This window comes from Cydia pomonella, chromosome 28, assembly GCF_033807575.1.
Source record: "Cydia pomonella isolate Wapato2018A chromosome 28, ilCydPomo1, whole genome shotgun sequence".
NCBI lineage: Eukaryota > Metazoa > Arthropoda > Insecta > Lepidoptera > Tortricidae > Cydia > Cydia pomonella.
Genome location: NC_084730.1, coordinates 7,311,412 through 7,336,029, shown reverse-complemented (window position 1 = coordinate 7,336,029; position 24,618 = coordinate 7,311,412). Strand labels below are relative to the sequence as shown.

Here is a 24,618-nt window from a genome sequence, read left to right as displayed (position 1 = left end):
TAATCAGTGGGCCCGAACAAACCCATACTACGTGTCCTATTTTTACAATTTATTGCCCTCCTAAGTAATAGTTACTGATTACAAAAAGGGTCCTTCAAGAAAAGACATGTCAAGATTGTTTACCACTTTTCCAATGCTATAAAATACGAACTATACGAGGTCAAACGCTTCCTTGCCTATTTTTTCTCTCTATGTATGTTTGTTACCAATAAACTAGGCCAAACAAGCCATGCCTGACATCAACGGAAAGCTCACAAGGGCGCTCCTTCAACCAGGGAAGGACAATTCAATTCAATTCAATTTATTTATTTATAAAATAATAATTTTACACGTCACAACATTCAAATTACAATGATAATTTATACTACATATAAAACAATAATTTAGTAAAAAAAAAATTGTTTATAGGTATATCACAACACATGCATATTTAATTTGTATTGGAGTCCGAGTATGGATGTTTAACTGCATACTTTATTACATACTTATATGAAATCGTGCAACGAATAGTAGGCAGCAGAGTAAGTAAGATTTCAGTTTGGTCCGACTGAGTATGGTAACCAGTGTCATAACAGGTCATGAACTATTTAACAAGTCCAGTCAATAATAGTCCCTTATGCCGAGGATGCATGGAGACAGAAGAAACAGCCTCCTACGTGGTGCTGGAATGCAGCGGAGTGGCCCTATGCAGGGCTAAACGTCTCGGATCCCCGAAGACCTTCCCGAGATCCTTCTGAACATCAAAGGGTTGATAGGATTCCTCGAGGAGTTGGGCTAGCAAGACTAGCGTCACGCAAAAAAGACGCCAGTCATCGAGTTGCGGAAAATGGCCCGAATGACAATACAATATTTTTGTGGATATTTTGTACGACAAACGAGTGTAAGACCTAATGTTTCTTGGAGAAAATTTAACATTAACATTGTGTCGACTAGCGGCATAAAATAACTAGTGTTTATTTATTGGAATTTTTACTTGGTTCGACTCCCGGGCAATCCAATCAAATTTAAAAAAAAATGCAGTTTTGTTTCTTTTTAAAAATAACAGAATGTTTCCTTTAAGTAAAATGAGCTAGCTTAAGGTTTTAAGGCACTTTCCCTCCAGGACCTATAAATTTTTTCCACCCTGTATAGTTATGTATGCGATTAAATCCATAGAAAGCCGTATCTAATTAAATCTTATCTTGGACTCATGAATCGACTGATTATATAAACGAGTATTCTCAGTTTAAAACACGTTTTGGATGCCAATTTAACTTATTACTAATAAATGTAAAAACTAGTTTTCCTAGATTAACCGTTTGGATAATAATTAGTACAGGAACCTTTTATGAGGTTCGCTAAGAAATAATATTAATTCCATCGAAAACATTTTCATGTAAAATGTTCCTAGACGAGACCATGTGGCTCGCACTGTCAAAAAGTTATCAGATCTCGTGTAGAGCCAAGCTTCTAACTCCTCTAACTTTACAAACTCTGCAGCTTAGTCAAAATATGTAGCTTGGCCGTTTCGCTACCATAACATGGACGTAAGGGCCAACCCACATACCCACGATACGACGTCGTCTCACGTTGCGGCGTCGTGCGACGTTACGACGTTGTATCGCGGGGCCAACACACATACCCAAGATACGACGTCGTCTCACGTTGCGGCGTCGTGCGACGTTACGGCATTGTATCGCGGGGCCAACACACAACACATACCCACGATACGAAGTCGTCTCACGTTGCGGTGTCGTGCAACGTTACGGCGTTGTATCGCGGGGCCAACACACATACCCACGATACGACGTCATATCGTAGGTAATGTGTGTTGGCCCTTAGTTGAAAAATGTATTCACTATTCATTGTTTTTTTATTATACAATAGTTCTTGTAGTAACGAAACGATCTTACATACCAAATTTCAGATTCCTAGGACTTCACGAAGCACCCTTAGAGTTATGATGATCATCAGAGAGTGAGTGAATCAGTGACGAAATCAAGGTTAAAGGAATAAAATCTAAAGTAAAAGAGCTATGCAATTGACATTTTTATGCTTAATAAGGCCACCATTGACATGTGTTAAAAGTGACGGTTAAAAAAACGACGAAGCGCTTCGAGAAAATATAGGTAGGTAGCTTGACTCGTCTTGGCGGGGGCACTACCGAGCCCCTAGATCAAGTTATTTTTTAAATTACTTTTTTTTATGAAGTCATTTATTGACAATTATGTACGGGGGTAGAAGGCTTTTAATTTTTTTCCTTATACCCCGGATATGGCCCCTTAGAAGTGCTTGTTAGAAATCTAGGCAAAATTGCAGGCTAAATCTAGATTAATAATGGACTAGTATTAATAGCAATTTCGAAACTGGTTCAATTAATCTTTGGCTACTTATACAACCCAGGCATCTCCTTATAAGGGGGCAATCAGTCTCTATTCATCAAAATCTAGGTAAGTTGGGAGGCTTCATTCGAGAAACTATCAAGGGACAGAACGAACCCTATAGACTAATTTGAAAACAGGTTTATAAAGTTTTCATCACACTTGATCGAAAATGTACTGAAGGACAATGCCATATATTGTTCCCGCGGGAGTTAGGGATTGTGCAAAACAACCTATATCTTCCTAGGAAGTTATAGTTTTCTTTTTTATGTCAATAACTCATACAAATCAAGTAGGTTATAAGTAAAATACATGTTAAATGTCAATATTTAATTTGATTAATTCAATAGCCCTTTTAAATATATTAACACAATTTTAAATCGTGGCTGAACGCCGGATGGGTCTGTGCCTTCAATGCCCAACCTGTCAAAAATTTACAAAATGGCGGACCAATGTGAGAAGTGCAACCGTATTTAAAATTTAGTTTTTTCTGCGCAAGTCTGATGAAAAACAGCTGCCAACTCCAGCCTGCGCCTTTCGTGAATTAACCCCCTCGTTTGCAAAATTTCTCTTACCTCCCTCGGAGCACAATGTACTATTGACTTAGGTTAGGTAGGTACAGTAAAGCGAAGAACCGCTCAGAGAGGCACTAGTTAGTTATGTACTTATATCATGTAAGGATCACTATGTTGAAAGATAATTTTCTTCCTCGCGTTGCCCCGGCATTTTTCACCACACCAACGCGAGGAAAATACTAACTCTACGAAACACCAATAAAGCAAACCATGTCAAATCCAAATACACGTAATAAAAAATATGTGACGACCGGTTTGGCCTAGTGGGTAATAGTGACACTAGTGACCCTGGTCCCGGGTTCAAATCCTGGTAAGGGTATGTATTTGTGTGATGAGCATGGATATTTGTTCCCGAGTCATGGGTGTTTTCTATGTAAGTATTTAAGTATTTATAAATATTTATATGTTATATATATCGTTGTCTTAGTACCCTCAACACAAGCCTTATTGAGCTTACTGTGGGACTTAGTCAATTTGTGTAATAATGTCCTATAATATTTATTTATGTGACGTTATCTATGAAAAGGAACCTTATTGTCGATGGCGCTACCGCCGTCATAAAAGAAGTTCCGATACAAATACAACGCTGCGCGACGCAGTGCGGCGTAAGCGCCATCGACAATAAGGTCCCATTTCATAGATAATGCCACATATATCAAATGTACCAGCTAACATAAGGAAACAACTCAAAATTTGCATCTGATTACTTTGCTCCACATGTGGATAAAACGCAACTTTCTCATTTCACAAACGTGAACAATCATTAGGGCTTTTACCAGTTCGTGTGGTGAAAATAACTATTAGGTACTTTTACACCTTGTGTTCAATACAATCTGTACCCTTAGTGTAAATTTATTCGATGGCGTAACGTGACGTACGCGTTTGCAGTAAGTCTCATTTTGTATGGGATTTTGAGTTTCCAAAACGTTCCGCTTTGCGCGCTGTTTCTGAATCCCATACTAAATGAGACTTAACGCAAACACGTACATCACGTCAAGAAATCGAATAAATTTACACTAGGGGCTCTGTACTCGAATCGACTCTTTTACGTACTTAGTATTATGGCGTACTTTCAAACCCACTGTCTCATTGTACAACACTTCGTCATATAAGGGCACCGTCTAACGATACGATAAGTGACAAATCAATAGTTCAATTACCCGATATCGATCGGTTTATATTCAAATGTACAGAATTGGGGCGCGTTGACTCCAGTCTGTCACATGGAATCGGGTTTACGCCTACTTTGCATACAATTTCTGTGAATTTGTGCGGTGACGAAACTTATCGCATCACCAGATCGTTGCACAAACGTGCATTCTGTGCATTTGAATACCTCAATAAACCGTTGGTAGGCAAAAGTGGCCCACCATGTTCCCTGCGATTGGTGGGGGTGGGGGAGCTAGTCAGACCAAGATAAGTTGGCAGTGTTTTTGATAGCCCAGACAGTGGTAGTGTTATTTTAAACATCAAACATTTATGAAATTATGACGTTTACTTAATACTTGCACAGGTTGGGCTATCAAAATCGCTGGCAACTTAGCTTGGTCTGACTTGTCCTTCACCGAAAAGCGACTGGTGAATATCAAATTTTCGTACACATTTTGAACCCGCGACCTCAGGATTGTAAGTCGCACGCTCTTACCGCTGGCCACCAGCGCTTCTTCTTCCGACTGTACTAATATACAGAAATCTTGCTCAGACTGAATAGTAGTAGGTGGGCAAGGCTCGGAAACCGGTTAAATTTCCAAACCGTTTATCATGTACTTGGCGCAAAACCTTTTAAACAGGTTTTTATGAGAACAATCCTTGTCACATTAACCGGTTCAGAGCAATAAAAACCGGTTTCTTCCTATGTCGGTGTCTGTTTACGTGGCACACCACCAGGCCGGCCGGCCGTTTCGTCGCTCGTCGAATAAACCGGTTTTTTTTAAATTACAATAATGTTCTTAAAACGTTCGCGTTCTTATGAAACCGAAATAAACCGGTATTTACCGGTATTTTATAACCCGGTTCCAATTCAAGCCTTATAGGTGTCTGTGTCGCGGGCGAGATACTGCCCCCGTCCTGTGCTAGGCCTACTGACAGAGGCGGCGCTAGGCGTGGGCGACGTGGGCTACCGCCGGCCTCGCGCCTCAAATACGTACCTATAACTCGGACGCAACGTAATAAAATATTCATTATTTCTTACGCCTCTAGAGGGCCTCACTAAATGTACCTTGCTTACACCAAATTTTGTCTTGCCCCGCCACTGCCTACTGGATAGTGTGAAGGGTGTTCTGACTTTTCGCCGAAGTTTTATTGACCGAATTTCACTTGCCAACCAAGGGCTTGTGCACAAATCACGCGAGGTTCGATAGGGTGAGGGGGGTCACGAAAAAATCACGACAGATCACGTTGGGAGAGAGGAGGGGTATTAGAAGACCTCACGGTTAGCCAAAAACCTCACCAAACATCACCAAGAGGGGGGAGGGGTAAAAAATTAGCCGAAAAATCCTCGCATGATATGTGCACAAGCCCCAACTTATCGCAGATGATTTATTTTGGCAACCAACATTCGGCAAACTTTCATTATGACAACGTTTTACTATGTAGAATTATTGTTTAGTAGATTATTATTATGACGTACAACATTTGGAATACATTTCTTTCGCATCGAACGATGTTCGCACCGACTTTTTTCGCATCGAACGATGTTAGATTACAAAAAAATTTTTTTTTAATGTTTCGTATAGACTTGCATTCTGCTATTTAAAACATTGCGTTTTAAAAAGTGTCGTTTTAAGTTACGGCCAAAAATACAGTTGCTAACGGTTAGGTTGGGTAATAATACGAATTATTATGTTGAGTTGCTACTTGATCATTCGGCGAAATGAAATTATGCGAAAAATTGGTTGGGAAATGACATTCGGCAAAATAATTTTCGGCCATAATTATTATGTTGAGTTGCTACTTGCTCATTCGGCGACATGAAATTATGCGAAAAATTGGTTGGGACATGACATTCGGCAAAATAATTTTCGGCCATAATTATTATGTTGAGTTGCTACTTGCTCATTCGGCGACATGAAATTATGCGAAAAATTGGTTGGGACATGACATTTGGCAAAATAATTTTCGGCCATAATTCAGTGAACCAATGTGACATAATGACATACCTCCATGGTAGTGGGCAGCACGGCGTCCTCTCGACGCCCCGCGCCCTCCCGCTCATCCTAGAACAATAAAACATTTATAAACAATCACAAAAAATAAAGAAAATAAAACATTACTAGGAAACAATAGGTAAAGTCCAGAGGCCGCGTTAGGCGTGGGCGACGTGGGCCATCGCCTACGGCCTCGTGGTCCGAGGGGCCTCGCGCGTCAAATAACTCGGGCATAACGTAAACATGTTCGTTTTTTCTTACGCCACCAGAGGGCCTCGCTAACTGTACCTTGCCCACATACAGTTTTGGTCTTGCCCCGCCACTGGTCAGACAAGTTGGCAGCGATTTTGACTGCCCAGACCAGGGATCGGAACCGGTTTTTTGGAAAAACTTTGAAATAAAGATATATTTCGGTTTATTTTATACTCCAAATATAGGACTCGGTTGTGTTTTTAGATAACGACTTCGTATTATTAGATTAAATTAAAAAAAAAAATTAAAAATTAAAATTATTTATTTTCGTAAAATATATAGGTGTTTATAAAGTAGGGGATAGTGCTACCCGGTAAGCAAAATTTGCCTGTATTGGGCAACACCGCTCTTCCTTAATTTACAGATTGTCACACGAAAATTTAAGTAAGTCTAATAATATATGTATACAATTAAAATCACATATAACAATTGTTTATAGAACTAGTTAAGTATCGGGGTTGTCAGACATGCAGTAGAAAATAGTAAAAAAGTAAAAAAAAGGAATAATGGAGCCAGTAATTGTGTGTGTGTGTGTGTGTATGTATTTAGTAAGTTGATGTGTGGATCTCTAGTAAGATATAGTATGGTTTAATTTTGTAAGTCTTCTGTTTCCTCGTAGCTTTTCGACTTTAACCATTTTATGATTGCTGATTTACAATCGTAGTGAAGTTTTGGGTAAATGTTTAGGCACCTATTGACTTTGTTATAAATGTGACTAGACTTCAAATTGTATTGTGAGCGCGCAAACTTGGTTTTAGTTATACTAGCAACGTTTTTTATTGTCCTTCTGGAGTCATATTCGGCACTGTAAGAAAGGGTTTTATGTTTTTTAAAGTGATTTGTAGAATATATAGTTTCCTTATTGATAATAGGTCGCTTAGTTGGTATAATGATTCGGTCGGGAAACGGTTTTTTTTTAAATACATTGTTTTTAAGAGTGCACGCTGAGCTCTTTCCAGGCTAATAAGTCGAGTTTTAGCAGCTCCACCCCAGACAGATATGCAGTACACCAAGACAGACTGTACCAGGGATGTGTAATCAGATTGCCCAATTAGAAATGAAATAATTAACAAAGAACGAAAAAATACCGTTTTCGTTCCCATACAAAAAATACCGGTTTCGGATCCCTGGTCCAGACAGTGCAGGTGTTATTTTAAACGTCAAACATCTACGAAATCATGACATTTATTTGTCAATTTAACTTGATCTGACTCTTAATTACCTATTTGTTTTACAAGAAGGCAAAGTTGTTGTTTAACCGCCAGTGCTAACCCCGAGCAAGCGAAGGATTCCAAAATTTAACCACTAGCGTAGCGGGTGGTGCGTAAACTGGATTCTTAAGCGTTGTGAGGGTTTCAAAGCCTCGTTAAACAAACTTTGCTCCCGAGTGAAACACAAAATTGTTCATCACACCAACGCGAAGAAAATACAAACTGTAAAACATCAAACAAAATTAAACCAAATCAAATCCAAATTAACGTTATTAAATATTTATGATTAGAAATCATAATTTAAAAGTAATTCTACCAGCCAACATAAGAAACAAAACTCAAAATTTGCATCAATTACTCTTGTGAATAAAATGCAACTTTCTCATCCGTTTTTAAACAATCCAGATAGCCTTTACGCTTGGTATAGTGAAAATCTAATTATTTTATGAAAATAAATTATGAACTGAAATGGATGTCATATACGAAAGAAAAACACGCCACGTTTTTGACAAATGTCATTTTTGGTAGAAGCTTTAATCGCTGACTGTACTTTTCTTACCACAGATATAGATATAGAGAGAAATTTCTAAAATCCCCAAACACAATAGGGTTGTTTCCAATTTTTTGAAACGCTTGTATTACGTTCTATTAACTAAAAGTTGCCCTAAAATTCAACTTTTATACTAAAAACGCCTTTAAATATGTTAAATTAACAAAATATACAGGGTGGGCAAATAAGAAGTATACATTTTGTTTTTAAATTTTAACTGTATTAAGTTCAAAAATTATTAGGTATAGTTTTAAAAATATATGCTTCAGGGTTGGCAAATTCATGCGAAACATAATGTCTGACATATGTCCACCTCTAGCAGCAGGCAAATGTAAGCCCTTATCATCCCAATGTTCAGCATCTATTCGCACATTTTTGGCATTATCTTAGTACATTTGTGTCGAATAGTCGGTTTTAACTGTTTAAATTTCATCAGCTCGTTAGCATAGACACGTAATTTTAGATAGCCCCACAGAAATAAGTCAAGAGCTACAAAATTTGGAGAATTTGGGTGCAAATCACTGTCACTTTTTTTCAAAATTAATCGAGCAAACAACGTGTTTTAAACAACAGAAACATTTGAGATAAAATTGCTTGCTGCTAGTGGTATACATTTGGCAGAAATTATCTTCCGTATACAATTGCCAACCCTGAATAATATATTTATGAAAAAATATTTAATAAAATTTCCACTTAATGTAATTAAAATTTAAAAACAAAGTGTATCATTCTTATTTGTCCACCCTGTATTTTGACAGATGCTTTCGCGCCCAAAACGCTCTTTGAAAATTGTGTGACGTCACAGTTTACGGTTTGACACATAACTACATACACACGTAGAAGATACGAACTGTCAACTGACATTTGTCATTTGTTGTTTATCGCCTAACTGTCAACAGTGTCAATCCGAGAGTTGTGACGTCATCAGAATCTTCAATGACGTTTCGAGTTTGGTCACGTGACGTGTGCCAAAAGATATTTTAAATTCAATATTTACAAAAACATGGTCATTACAGGTCCCCTGAAAGTAGTTTAACATGTTCTTATAATCCAACAGAATTTATTGGGATATAATTCTGCCCTAAGATTTGTAGATGGAAACAACCCTATTAGGTTGCGTTGTTTCATCATAGAGTTCCTATGGCCACCTGTCTCCATCATCAGATCAGCTCGATGGTACCATAATGGCATGAATGGCATTGTCACCCGATAATGATTCTCCGGTGTGTGAGCGAGACAGCGCTACTTTCGTATATCGTATGGATCTCAATGTTAATCCGCACACTACCGGCGCGCAGATTGACATACAAGACGTATGTATGAATTCCAATTTCAAGCTGTAAGAGGAATGAAAACGGGTCACTATATATGAAAATTTGTAAATGACCGTTTTCAATTGCTCTTGAGTGTAATTCACACGAAACTAATCTATTATTCGAATCTAGAGCCTCCCGTTCGAAACTAGACCAACGGCTGTAACGAGATCATGCGTAAATCATTTGGAGCCGTTGACCACCTCCAATAGAAATAGCATTCAGTAAAGACTGTATCGTTTATTATAAATACAAATAAAGCAGGTTTATACAGGGTAAACCTGTTTTTTTTTTGTATTATCTGTCCAAAATCGTTATTGTTACTCGGGATATGCTTTTCGTCGAGCTCCCAGAAAGAAATGTGTTCCGTATTAAATCACTAATAAAACACATGTGCAATTTATAAATAAAAATGTAATACAAAAAAAATGCTACGTGAAGTTGTATTTATAATAAACGATACAGTCTTTATACAGCAGCTGCGCGTTGATTTTTCGTTAAGCGCTATTCATTATCATTTATCACGTAAGACGATTTAGGGGGGGAGGGGGGCTGATCAAACATGTTTTATTTTTCCTTACACGGGTGTGGGTGGGGTGGGGGAGGTGGTTTGTGTATGTGTTTTTGTATTTATTTTTTACATCCATTTATCTAAGAAAAAAATTAAATAAAGAACTTAAAATCGAATAATAAAACGAAAGTAAATCAAACTACAAACTAAATATAACAATTATTTTCTTAAGTAATTCTAATCCTTGTTTTTAAATCTGTTTTATGTAATAGTTTTCAATGTTAAGAATTCATTGTTACTAAATACGTTAAATTATAACTACGTTCATAAATAAATATTAAGATACGTGATCAGCAGTCTTCTCATATCTGGTCCCTTATAGCTTGTCAAAAAAGTGTTTCACATTTTTTTATGATAGAGGAGGCAAACGAGCAGACGGACCGCCTGATGGTAAGCGATTACCGCCGCCCATGAACACCCGCAACACCAGAGAGGTTGTAAGTGCGTTTCCAGCTTTTAAGATGGGAGTACGCTCTTTTCTTGAAGGTTTGAAGGTTGTATCAGTCCGGAAATACCGCAGGCGACAGTTCATTCTCATGGTCAAGATTTAAAAAAATACACATTTACAGCCTCATCGCCACTAAACTGCCAATCCTATAAAGAATTAAATAGTGATCTTAACGTTTAAAAATTGACGTTAGGAATTGCGCAACGACAGACACCAAATTTGGGTCGCTCCACAGAGGGTAAGCACGATCTAGTGGGCTCCATCAATGTTAGCCCAATGCGCACACGCAGTGAAAGCGCGAAATGCTACGTTCCCACGCCGCGGCCTCGCAGGACGAGCCTAAATGATCGAGATCGATATACGTTAAGTACGTTTTATATATTTGAAGCGTAATTGAAAGAAATTGCGTAACGACAAATACGGGGTTTCGCCACAGAGGCATGCACCGTCTAGTGGGCTCCATCAATGTTAGCCCAATGCGCACACGCAGTGAAAGCGCGAAATACTACGTTCCCACGCCGTGGCCTCGCAGGACGAGAAATGATCAAGATCGATATACGTTAAGTGCTTTTTATATGGTAGGTCACTATTTACGAGGTTTTAGAGTTCCGTGACCATATTGCGTAACGACAGATACGGGGTCTCGCCACAGAGGCATGCACCGTCTAGTGGGCACCATCAGTGTTAGCCCAATGCGCAGACGCAGTGAAAGCGCGAAATGCTACGTTCCCACGCCGCGGCCTCGCAGGACGAGCCTAAATGATCGAGATCGATATAGAACGTTTACAATCTTTTTAGGGTGCCGTAAATGGTTACGGCCAACGGCGGTGGTTTTTGTCAATATGGATTGGCAAAAACTACAGACGTCAACTACTAGGCGGAGCATATAAGACAATCGAGTTCACCACACATAAGCGCTCTCGTATAGGAGCGTAACCGCTTATTTAATTTACGCCCACAATTAGGACCAGTATACAAGGTGCCCGTGAGCATTGCGAGAGATTTTAACGGTGTATTCCTGATGGCAACAGAAGCAAAAAATGGTATATGACTTTTTGTGAAATTCGACAAAACAATTTTTCTTTTTTTTCCTTTTTTTTAACACACCTGTACATAAAACGTAATTTTTATTGATAAACACATAACCTAAAATTAAATAACAAGTTTTTTTTTTATTTGTGGGTAGCCTCTCGAATACATTTTTTTTTTTTTAATTTTTCGATGTCAATCAATAGGTATGTCCAGACTAGACCTTAAAGTGGCAATACCGCAGTCAAAAATGTGTTTTGTACCGACATATGGCGAAAGAATGATTTCGAAAAACATTTAATTATCTCTGAAACTAGGCCTAATCCAGAAAATTTTATATGAGATTTTAGTTTTCAAATATTACCAGGAATGCTTAGTTAAAATGTCTCGCAATGCTCACGGGCGCCTTGTATATCGTGTCATTCGCGAAGACAGTCTCTTGAATCGTAATGACATGTTATTAAAGGTTAGATTTGACAAATCTGCGCGTCATCGTGGATGGACACATACTATATTCGTGTAAATTAAATATATTTACAAAAAAAGTTACTTGTTATATTATAAAAAAGGTCTTGAATTAGTGGAGTTAGACCAAGCTAAGTTGGCAGCGATTTTGATAGTCCAGACTGTGAAAGTGTTAATTAAGTAAACGTCAAAATTTCATATAGTACATATATAGTTTAGAATAACACTTGCACTCTCTGGGCTATCAAAATCACCGCCAACTTGGTTTGACTCTACCTACAACTCAGTTGAACAGCTCATACTGAAGTTTTTTTACCTATATTGTAAGGCTCAATTTATATGAAACGGAACGGAATTTGAACGCTTTTCAATTATTATTATTTTTTCAATTTTGAACCTTTTATTCAGATGATTGGTGGTTGTCTGGAAGAGATCGCTCTGTAGCGATAAGGCCGCCTGTTGTTTACCTTCATGTATTATATGTGTTTCCATGTAAGTACATTTGTTCTGAGGTTATGCAATAAAGAAGAATTGTATTGTATTGGTGTATAGTTTCTCTATGGAATAGTTGAATCCTGAAGTGTACGCAACTGATTGATTATATTCTGCAAGTAACAATTAAATGCGTAAATTAGGTACATATAGATCCATTTTAGTACAAAATTGCCTCGTCTATCAGAATATTTGATTACATGGCATGCATTGCAGATATTAACATGTAGTAAATTAGTAATGCGTAGAACAGGTTTTTGTTGTGGTTGTCTCGTACCATTTTCATACAATTGTGACTCCACCCTAAATGCTACAAGCACCTACATAATATTTGTGATGAGTGTAGTGTTGCTATGTCTTATCTCTGGCGCATACGTCACACCTAACGCAGGTGGGGGTAGACACTCACCGGGCGTTGACAGGAGTGGTGGTGCGCGTTGGAGCCAAGTCCCGTAGTAACTCTAATCCTAAACTTCTGGGTGTCCTAAGGACACTACATAGAATCGAAAAGTAACAAACCATGAAATCCCGTGACTGTAGGTACGGTCATAGACTTTAATTCAAGCTAATTCAGTTTCTAATACTAACGCTATAAGCTCCAATGTAATGTTAAATTTAAATGGCTCAAGTCAGGGTCGCGACTGTACATATATATTCGTTGCAATCTAATTTGAACCTTTCACGGACCAAATAAAGTAGCATTTATTTTGCCAAAAGATTTTATTTGTGACCCATTTCGTACCTTGTCACGGTGACAAACAACATGAAAGTCGCTAGAGACTTCATGTTGTTGGTCACTACGAAATGGGTCACAAATTATATCTTTTGACTGTACAACAAGGTACAAATTAAAAATACGAATATTTTGTATGATTGGCAATACGAGAGTTACGAGGTTGTTCGTCACCGGGTCACCGCGGTGGCATTAATAAAATTATTAACGGAACGATTAAGCGCACAAATTAAATAGTAATAGTAGAAAATTAGCGAAGCGCAACATTGTAGGGGTTAGGTAACACAGAGTTAAAACTCAGGCAGAGGGCAAAGATACACTCGCTAAGACGAAACTGATACACACCAGTTTTCATATTGTCATTGCATCTTAAATAATTAGAGATGCCACGAATATTCGCCAACTATATTCGGTATTCGGCCTATTCGGCCAATATGCTTAACATTCAGTATTCGGTCTAATATTGCGTACTGTTCGGCCGGATACTGAATACCTATTACACCTACTTATGAAGAAAAGTTCACACAGTGTACCGCAAACCACAATATGTATTTAATATTTAAAATGTATTCCTGGCAAGTTGATATAAATGAAGAATTTTTGGAGCATTTGTTTGCAATTTTTTTTTTTAATTAAAGTTTAGATTTGCTAGATTCAAACTTCATACATTAGTTACACTACTAAAGAACCACAAAACTGAAATCAAACATTGTCCTTTGTAGGCGACCAATAATAAATGTGACTCAAAATATACACATATTTTACCGACTATTCGGCCGCCGAATATTCGGTATTCAGACAAAACCACTTTTCGTGGCATTTCTAATCTTAATTTCATTTTATGCTTTTATCAAAATTCCTAGATTTCAAAATGGAATAGTCTCAAAATGACTGAATCCCAGGAAGCCTAATTTTTTAAAAGCACCCATACATGACAATATACATAGGCATTTTGATTCTTCCTCCATCGCGTTGCTAACCGAACTGGAAGTCTATTCAAGATTACAATCATCAAGATGACAAAAATGCATCGGGAATTCGGGATGACGGAAGTTGCCATAAAAAGTTACATGTATATAGTATAGGTACATTAGTTAAGCTTCTATTGGCGTTTTCTATCAACGGCTGTCATCTTGGATAGGCCCCATGACTGTGTCTATGTCAATAGACTGTAAGTGTAGTGCCGCGGGGTGAGTATTCATTTAATACGAATTGTGGAGTGTCGCGTGTACTTTCTGTATCATTAATTATTCTTAGTGTCCGACCAAAACCGCCATACTGCGCTAATTTCCGCCGAAAGCGAATCTTCGGCCGAAATATGATTTTAATGCCGAAACCTCGCGGAATCGGAGCCGAAACTTCGGTCGAACACTACCAAAAATACAATCTTTTAAATTTCGGTGCAGCCGAAACTGAATCTTCGGCCGAAACATGATGTTTATGCCGAAACGTGATGTTTATTCTGTAGTTAATCTAAGCGATCCTATCCTAGCGATCCTCTGTCTATATTTCAACTCTGTGGATAACACAACTAAATTATAAGCTTGCGTGTTAAATATCCATAACTCAGAGCATCCTCGATCGAAGTATCGTCGATAGTACCACCAATTACTATTACTAATACTATCATATCGTGTTAGAACGTTTGCAGTCTAATTTCGTAATATCCTAGATAACGATACCCACAAGCAAGTCTCGGAAACCGGTTAAATTTTCGAACCGTTATCATGTATGGCGCAAAACCTTGTAATTTCGGTTTCGCTCGAAAAGCCGTTATTTTTAAACCGGTTTTTATGAGAACAGTTTTTGTCAAACTAACCGGTTTAGAGCAATAAAAACCGAAGTCTCCTATGTCGGTGTCTATGTTAACGCGGCCCACCAACAGGCCGGCCGTCCGTTTCGTCGCTCGTCGAATAAACCGGTTTTTTTAGGTTAGAATAAAGTTCTTAAAACTTTCCGTTCTTATAATAAAAGTTCGGATGAAAACCGAAATAAATCAGTATTTATTTATTCGTATGGCATTATGATTATGAGTCGTTCTACAGTTTCTTTACAGATTTATATCTAGGTTCTTTACCCATTCTCACTACACGCTATTAAACCGGTATTTTCCGGTATTTTATAAACCGGTTTCCAAGCCTTGCCCACAAGAGGGCTTGTCAACGATCAAAAGGAACATTCCAGAGAATTGTCAGATGCGTGTGAAAATTGCGATCGCACAACTTATGTTTTTTTTTTCACCACATTTGCTCGAAAATATCCTATTTCATGCAGGTGTACTGAAGGACAAAGGCATGCATTTTCCTGCGGGAGTTATGAATTGTGAAAAAGAAGCTAACTCTTTTTTATTGTGTCACTAATTCACATTCACACGAACCAAGAGGAGTTTTACTTTTAAAATGCTGACGTTTATAATATATTTTTATTGTTAATGTAATGTTAAAAAATATTTAATTTGATTAATTTTATAGCCGTTTGAAATATTTTTACAGAATTTTCAATCGTGGCTGAATGGGGGGTAGGTCTGTGCCTTCGATGCCTAACCTGTCAAAAATGACAATATGGCGAACGAATTATTTAAGAATTATTTCGCTTAAAATTTAGTTTTTTCTTCGCAAGTGTGATGAAAAATATTGTGTGTAGCTCCGGGGGTAAGAATATGACTCACCCCCAAAGTTGCATAATGTACGTATTTAATGTACTATAGTAGGTTAATTTAAAATAGGGATATAAGATTGACCGCTATGTCTGTATACTCTGTATGTGACACATTAGCTCTTAAACGGGTAAACCAATTCAGATGCGGCTTTTTTCGTTTAAAAGCAGGTTTTCCAGCGGTGATTCTTAGACAAGTTTTATCAAAATCAGTTTATCCGTTTCATTGAAAAAATGAAAAATGAATGAATATGTTTTTTTTTTGCATTGTTTTTTTTTTTACTTACATATCTGGGATATAACGTTTGTATACTTGGACGTGGTAAATACGGCACTTACAGTAGTAGAGAAACCACAGACAAAAACTAATTACCAGCGAGCCACGTTTTTTCACCGTCTCGTTCAGAGATGTCGCGACCTTCACCCAGTAATGCGCGGGCGCGGCTCAAGCTGTTAAACATTTATTAGTTTGATCGATGTTACTCACGCACGATATATACTTCTCACTAGCTTATGCCCCCTACTTTAGGGAGGGTGTTAACACTAATTGCATGTAAAAATACGCAAGTAAGTATAACGGGTTAGCACTGATTGACTAGCACGTGATCTATTCGCGGATTAGCAAAGTAATATTTTTGTTTTGATTAATATTCATTTATTTCTTCTGCAATTCACCCTGATGCTACCTTCGATGTGCTTGCGGACAGATCGGCAGGGTTACCTATCTCATCTCTGAAATTTTAAAGCCAATTAATAAAACCCCGACATTTTCATTTGACCGAACGCGTTGTTTCTAAAAACCGTTGAAGTTTTAGATATTTTCCTACCCACTTATAAAAATGTAGGTAATGAAGTTGCCGTCTTGTGTTGTTTGTTGTTGGTATCGCGATATCTACCCGATTCGCGACAAAGGGGTCACAAATCTAACCTAACTCAATGGCTACAGGATGCCTTTATCAAAATTTTGGAAAATTTAATGATTTTTGAAAAAACGTTTTCGGTCAAATGAAAATTCGGCAAATGAAACATCGGGCAAACATATTTCAAGTTGCGACGTGTTACCAGCGACAAAAAATATCTATACATAATTCCCGCCATAAATTGACAGATTTGTCCAGATACATCTATACATGCCTGTTGTTAACTCATAGAAACTTAACCGCGTATTAAGTTTTAAATTTACCTCCGGCGCTTCAAGGACGGCGTTGTCCCCGTGGTCTCGAAGAAGACTGGCTAAAGTTGATCTTCTAGCCGCGTGAGTTTTTCGAACTACCCGCATTTGATGTTGTTTATTCACTTGAACATTTTGCGCACTAGGGATGTTACTCTGTCGACACACAACACTAACGATATTCGATTACGATAACGATATTTTGCCTCGTTGTTACAGTCTCTTTGATGCAAATTTCGTAATCAAGATTGATGCGCTGACCTTCTTTAACCGTTGCTTCATTAAATAACTATGTACACACTAATTTGATCAACTTTAAACTCCACTCTTAATATAATGTTCGCTCTTTGTGTTGATAGCGGTAAGACTTTCAATCCGGAGCAAAGAGAATTTGAAATAAAGGTGGATTGTTGAAGAAAATTTTGTAGCCACAGTAAATTTACTGCCATCTTTCGACACATGATTATAGCTTTTAGAACGCCATTTGACTTTGATCCTTATTCTTTCACTGATATGTGTTAAATTTGTTAAATGTCAAATAGTGGCGCCATCTTACCGGGCATCGGCTAAAGGTTGTGGCGTCATCGCTCGTAACGATACATTTCGCCAATCTATTAGATGGCGCCACTTTTTGATATTTAACAAATTGAACACATGTATCTGTGAAAGAATAAGGATCAAACAAATCAGGATCAGGATCAGTCAAATGGCGTTCTATAAGTTTTGATCGTGCGGCTACAAAGGTTTCTTGGACAATCCACCTCTATTTCAAATACTCTTCAACTTTAAACTCACTCTTATTATGCTCGCCCTTTGCGTTGACAGTTTAGCGGTAAGACTTTCAATCCGGAAGTCGCGGGTTCAAACCCCGGCTCGTACAGCATCAAAAGTAGCGTAGACTACACATCGAAAATATCCACCCATTCTTTTAAACCTAAACAAAAACAGATGTCTCTAAATGAAGAACACTTGGAAAAGTATCTCTGTCTATAGTTTCGCTGCCCTCACATGAGCGTAAAGTGAAAAACTTATTTACTATTCCTTACTTTTTTGATATAAGTTCCTACAATAGTTCATATAACGAAACGGCCAAGCCATATATTTTGACTAAGGTGTAGAGTTTGTGAAGTTACGGCTTGTAGAGATAGAAGATTGGCTCTACATGAGATCTGATGACTTTTTGACAGTGCGAGCGTTATGGTCTCGTCTTGGCAACATGGTTCTTCAAAAAAGGAGTGTACAGATTTTTAAAGGGTCGGCAACGCGCATGTAACACCTCTGGAGTTGCAGGCGTCCATAGGCTACGGTGACTGCTTACCATCAGGCGGGCCGTATGCTTGCTTATCACCGTCGTGGTATAAAAAAAAATAATCATGAAAATGTTTTTGGTGGGATTGTTATTTACCAGTCGCTTTTCAGTGATGGAAAACATCATGGGGGTACATTCGTTCCCGTTGGGTGGAAAAAGCACATCAACGGGAGTCGTAAAAAGGCCTTTGTCCCCAACAGTCTGATCAGGAAAGCAAGTGGTACCTTATAAACCTTAATAAATGTCATATACTAAGAAAAAGTAAAGGAGGGAGTGAGTGTAAGAAGAGTGGGTGAGTGAGTGAAGTGAATGAGTGAGTGAGTTAATAAGTGAATGAGTGAAGTGAATGAGTGAGTGAAAGTGAAGTGAGTGAGTGAAGTTTATAATGTATATAGTAGTGTTTCTACTTGAAATAAAAACAAATTAAAATATTTTCTGAAAAATAATTTAATTTGTTCTAATACTTCTAATAGTAAGTGGTTCCTTATTCCTAAAAACTAGACAAATACGGATAATGGAACTCACCATGAAAACCATTAAGTGTAGTTTGTGCCTGCTCCACCTTCGCTATATGCTGGCATCATGATCTGCGAGAGATAAAATATAAAAATCAAATAGATATAAAAATAAAATAAATAAATATAGACGTCCGACTTTCAATCCGGAGACCGAGGGTTCCTGGCTCGTATCAATTAGTTTTTCGGAACTTATGTACGGAATATCATTTGATATTCGCCACTAGCTTTTCGGTGAAGGAAAACATCGTGAGGAAACCTGCACACATCCGCGAAGAAATTCAAAGGTGTATGTGAAGTCCCCAACCCGCATTTGGCCAGCGTGGGAAGTATAGCCCAAACCCTCTCGCGCATGAGTGAAGGCATGTGCCCAGCAAAATCCATATACATAAATACTTATAGAATTTGCTGACAATAATATAAGAGAATTAGAAACCATTTTTTGCCAAATAACAAATAATTAAAACCCGACGTGTTTTTTTTTTAAATTGAACTAGCTAAGAGATGTAGCCGCGTCTCCACCGCGCGCACGGGCTCGCGCGGCATCCTCGCGAGCCACATGCTCGATCGGTGTGGACGAGCCTCGGGGCCGCTCGGGCGCGCGTTGGCTCGGCCGGGCGCGTTTCGGGATCGAGCCATCGATTGTCGGTAAACAGGACACGCTCAAAGGCTAGGCACCAGTGTGCGCTGTGTGTACGATGTGGACGGTGGTTTCGGCTTGAGAGCCAAGTGTATGTATGTAGACCAAGCTCGCGAGCCACCGAGGCTGCCGCGCGAGCCTGAGCGCCCGGTAGAAATGAAGCTGTACGCTAAAATATGAACTATCAAGTAAATAATATGTCCCGTAGCCACTAGGGCGGCACAAATCATGCGCATAGCCAATAAAATAACGAAACTTACCAAATATTTGTATCTCCATCTCACAACCACCATTGAGCACCATTTTACGAACTAATACTGGCCTAATACCTAGATATAAAGCGTTCACATAGTATTTTAGTAAAATCACTGGATTTTTAACTTTTTACGTTCACAGTAGACCTACAAATATATATAATTCGTTTAAAGAGTTATATATCGATGCAGCATGATCTGAAACAAAGAAAAAGAGAGTTAAGTGTAACTTGTCTCTGAGTGTAATAAATTAATAATAGGCTATAGTTGACACATTTTTATTTCGATCAGGTTTGTTTTGAGATTCAAATGTTTTGGCAGCGTGAATAACACGTGCACCCTCTGGGCTATCAATTTTGATAGCCCAGAGGGTGCACGTGTTATTATAAACGTTAAACTTCTATGAAATTATGACGTTTACTTGACACTTGCACCGTTTGCGCTATCAAAATAGGTGCCAACTTATCTTGGTTTGACTATGTACGGGATATGCATTAAAACAAACCTCTGGAGTTGCAGGCGTCCATAGGCTGCGGGAACTGCTTACCATCAGGCGGGCCGTATGCTTGTTTGTCATAAATTATAGTCAATCTGAAATATTGCGTGTATGTATATAGTTGCTATACAATATACAATGTGTTTGTGCACGTGTAGTGGAGCCACGTATAGTAAGATGAATTTTATCAACAAATCACGCCCCATACCGATGTTGTTCCTCAACTATTTTAAAAATGCACCCCTTTAAAGTTTTATGGCGCCAAACACGACTGCACTTGGTTAATGTACCCATGTACCATTATCTGTCCATTTACCTATCGCAAATTTAAAAAATAATAATCATTCGATAGCTTATGAATTAGGGCATACATTTCAAGCATAAATGTTACAGAGAATTTTCCACAAATACTCAAGAATTAATAACGAAGATAAAAATTGTCTTCAAAAATTTACTTTTTTTTTCACATTTTATCTTTTTTATTCGAAAACGAGGTCGTTGACCTGCACTTTTTTTATTCTTAAAAGACAGTACAGGACATCAGCTTAAAGATGACATCAAAATGATAGCCCTAGTTAGAACATTTCATAAGTTACACGAGTCCAAACAAGACCTTCTGTAATGAGCATAAGCTTAGTTCTAAAGAATAATTGCCCGCCGCCCGAATTATCATTTGGAACTAAAGCAACTTAGTTCGACGTACATTACAGTACCCCTAGTGTAAATATTTTCGACAGCGAAACGTGACGTACGCGTTTGCGTTAAGTCTCATTTTGTATGGGTTTTTGAACAGCGCGCCAAGCGGGACGTTTTGGAAAGTCAAAAATCTCATACAAAATAACACTTAACGCAAACGCGTACGTCACGTTTCGCTGTCGAAAATATTTACACTAGGGGTACTGGTCTTGTTTGGACTCGTGTAACTTGTGGAATGTTTTAACTAGGGCTATCATTTTAATGTCACCTTTTAGCTGATATCCTGTGCTAACTTTTAAGAATAAAAAAACCGGACAAGTGCGAGTCGGACTCGCCCACCGAAGGTTCCGTACTTTTTAGTATTTGTTGTTATAGCGGCAACAGAAATACATCAACTGTGAAAATTTCAACTGTCTAGCTATCACGGTTCACGAGATACAGCCTGGTGACAGACGGACGGACGGAAGGAGAGCGGAGTCTTAGTAATAGGGCCCCGTTTTACCCTTTGATCTGATTTATCGGCTTCATAGACAGGGTCACTAGGCCAGACCAAATCAAATTTCAAATTAGTAAAATTTCGTCAAGTTTTTTATATTATTACACTACTTTTCTTTGAACAGACAACAAATAATTTCTCATCTGGACAATTCTAAGAAACCCAAACACAACTAGGTTACATTGTTTTATTACAGAGTTCCTATGGCCTCCTCCTGTGTCATCGGATAAACTTGATGTTAGAAATAAACTCATTCTTTTTATTTATTTATTTATATTTCCCACCCGAGTTTGAACTTTGTTTCAAAGTAATAGTTTATAAATAAATAAATATTATAGGACATTATTACACAAATTGACTAAGTACCACAGTAAGCTCAATAAGGCTTGTGTTGTAGGTACCTAGACAACGATATATATAATATATAAATACCCTTTAATGATAAATAAATAAATAAACCGCACAAGTGCGAGTCGGACTCGCCCACCGAGGGTTCCGTACTTTTTAGTATTTGTTAGAAATACATCATCTGTGAAAATTTCAACTGTCTAGCTATCATGGTTCATGAGATACAGCCTGGTGACAGAGGGACGGACAGCAGAGTCTTAGTAATAGGGTCCCATTTTACCTTTTCGGTACGGAACCCTAAAAATCCTTTTTTTTTATTAAATATCCTTTTATTTTCTTCCTTCTCAATGACATAATAAAATATTAATAGAATGGTATGGGGACAAAAATAACAGAATATAATATCCTGTAACACGAAACTGTAGTACTGATGTGTTTTTCCTGATTATTATTTTTAAGCATAACTTGATGTGAAGTAAAAACTACAGTGAAATCTATTTATAACAACATCAATGTGACCAATTGATTATGGAAATTATGGTTGTTATAACCGGTAGTCGCTATTACCGAGATTAAATACTTTTATTGTACCAAGACAGGCAATACCGTCTTTACCATAAGAGTAAACGGGGCCTGTGCCCAGGGCCCTAATCCTCAGGGGGCCCTGAATGACAGACAGTAACAGTATATTTGATTACCCATAATTAATCATAAGTTTTTGAGGCAAAATAAAGTGACTGACAAAATCAAATATCGACATGCCTATTATCAATGTTACCTTAGCATTATAGATATTTTTAACATTGTATAAAAAGATAGCTACTGCCAAATACACAACACGTTCGATATCTGCTTTGATACACCCATTGGTAGTTTTCTTATTTTTGGACACTATTTTACAGTTATATTTTTATATTTAAATACTTAATATATGTAATAAAGAAATTATGGTCAAAATTGTAATTGATTTGCAGTCTTGAAATATCCCGGTAAATTAAAGCAAGTAGAATTTACATATTTTAATTATTAATCCATGACTGACTTATCAATCTTATTATTTGTCAATGTTTCATTTTCTCCAGCACTCATTTTTGCCACAAGAACTTCTGTGTCTGCCCATAATAAATAGAAGATTTTATTTTATTTATTTTGCACAATACAAGCCTTCTTGAGCTTACCATGGGACATAATCAATTTGTGTAAAAATGTCCCTTTATTTTTTTATTTTATAGATAATAGTATCTCTACGTATTAATGTAAACTGCTTTTTTGTTGCTAATTCTTTGAGAAATAAAGTTCTTTAAACCTAAATAGAAGATCATACTAGAAAAATGATAGTTTAATTCGCTTTCTTTACTTTCCAAAAGGGCCCCAAATTCATATGTACCTAAGGGCCTCAGCATAGTTTAAGACGGCCTGAGGACAGCCAAGACAGGTCCTCTTTATCTCATTGTTGTACCCGGTTTGTCATTAAAGTCATTATTAATGGTTTTGACTGTTTATGAGAAAGACGGAATATTCCCAGTATGGCCTCCAATCAGAATCAGATCCAAGTTGGGGAAACTCCTTGCTTAATGATAAAATTCTGATAAAATTCTAAGGTGTCTGAAGGAAAATATGCAGCGATTTGACTTATTCCAGCACCAGCTATGTAGGTTGAAATTAGAAGGATGTCAATTTACTAAAGAAAATTAAAATATTTCATTGACTTTTAAAGTAAGAGTATTGTCTTCGGTAACCGTGATTTTTACTTATGAAATTAAACTATGGAAATGGATTATATCACACATGCATTTTTACCTATTAATTGCATATTTAGCTTGAATTCTTGCTAAATATCCGTTTCACGCCACCAGTGTTAAAGAATAGGAAAATAATAATAAAAATAACAGATAATTACTTTGCCTTTTGCAATTAATAAACATTAACGGTTAACGAATGGTTTATAAACATCAACAACGTAATTACAACAAATTTACGACTTTAAAACATGAAAATAAACCCAAAAATTAAGCAAAATACACGAAAATACTAGAGCATAACATAATAAATAAACATGGCTTAATAAAACGAGTAAAAACCAACTTTACACACCTATATCCTTTTGCAACACTACATTGCAATCCCGTTATCACCGTTTCAAAACTTTGTAACAAAAACTACAAAATATCAACTGCAATATAACTAAAGCGGATATAGTACAAATACAAAAAAAGTTGTGTTAATGTTTTCATTGAACTGTCAAATTATTATCCGACTTTATTGAAAAAGACAGCTAGCGTGCAAACAATGCATGACACGTGTCTTGTCAATTTAGACGGTTAATATCACTTTTTTTTGGATTTTTTTTTACTATAAAGGCTTAGATATTAAGCATATTAATCTAGAAATCGTATAGATTGTATATTTATTTTACTTATAAATTTAGTTTCGCTTGGTTGTACGCGATACAGACCGCTGTCCGCGCGAAGCGGCCTTCTAATACTGTTTATTCTCAACTCGCGGGATAGCGAAACCCGGTTCGTAACTACCGATAGTGTTCAATGCACCTACAATGCCATAATAATTACTTGAACAATTACGGATACAAATTCAAACCACGCTTTAGAGGTCGATTGCATGAATCGAATAATCTTTTACTGTAGGACTGTAGCATTCATTTAGTATTATAATCATTAATTAATTATTTATTCCTATGTTAAAATTACTGTAGAATTCAAAGTTTGCGTGCATGTCTACGCGCGAATACTTTGCAAGTTTGCATCGATAAGGAATTTGGTATTTTAATGATTTAATGTATAAATTCGTTCGTGATTGCGGCGCGTGCTGGAATTGATTTCATCGAATCATTGATGCCAGTGTAACCTTAATTGCTGCATTTCATTAATGTCTA

General features: G+C 37.4%; 1 protein-coding gene across 1 annotated transcript in view; it reads right to left on the bottom strand.

The window, feature by feature from the left end:
* LOC133533093 (Krueppel-like factor 3) overlaps positions 1 to 24,309 on the bottom strand; it is a 95,419-nt gene extending 71,110 nt beyond the window's left edge. Inside the window, exons 1-4 of the mRNA XM_061872040.1 lie at positions 23,820 to 24,309; positions 19,696 to 19,887; positions 18,806 to 18,867; positions 6,094 to 6,150 (exon numbers count right to left, since the gene is read on the bottom strand). Of these exons, the coding sequence (XP_061728024.1) occupies positions 6,094 to 6,150; positions 18,806 to 18,817 (69 nt within the window). The 5' untranslated portion in view covers positions 18,818 to 18,867; positions 19,696 to 19,887; positions 23,820 to 24,309. The remainder of the gene's footprint in view (positions 1 to 6,093; positions 6,151 to 18,805; positions 18,868 to 19,695; positions 19,888 to 23,819) is intronic.
* Between the last annotated feature and the right edge of the window lie 309 nt (positions 24,310 to 24,618).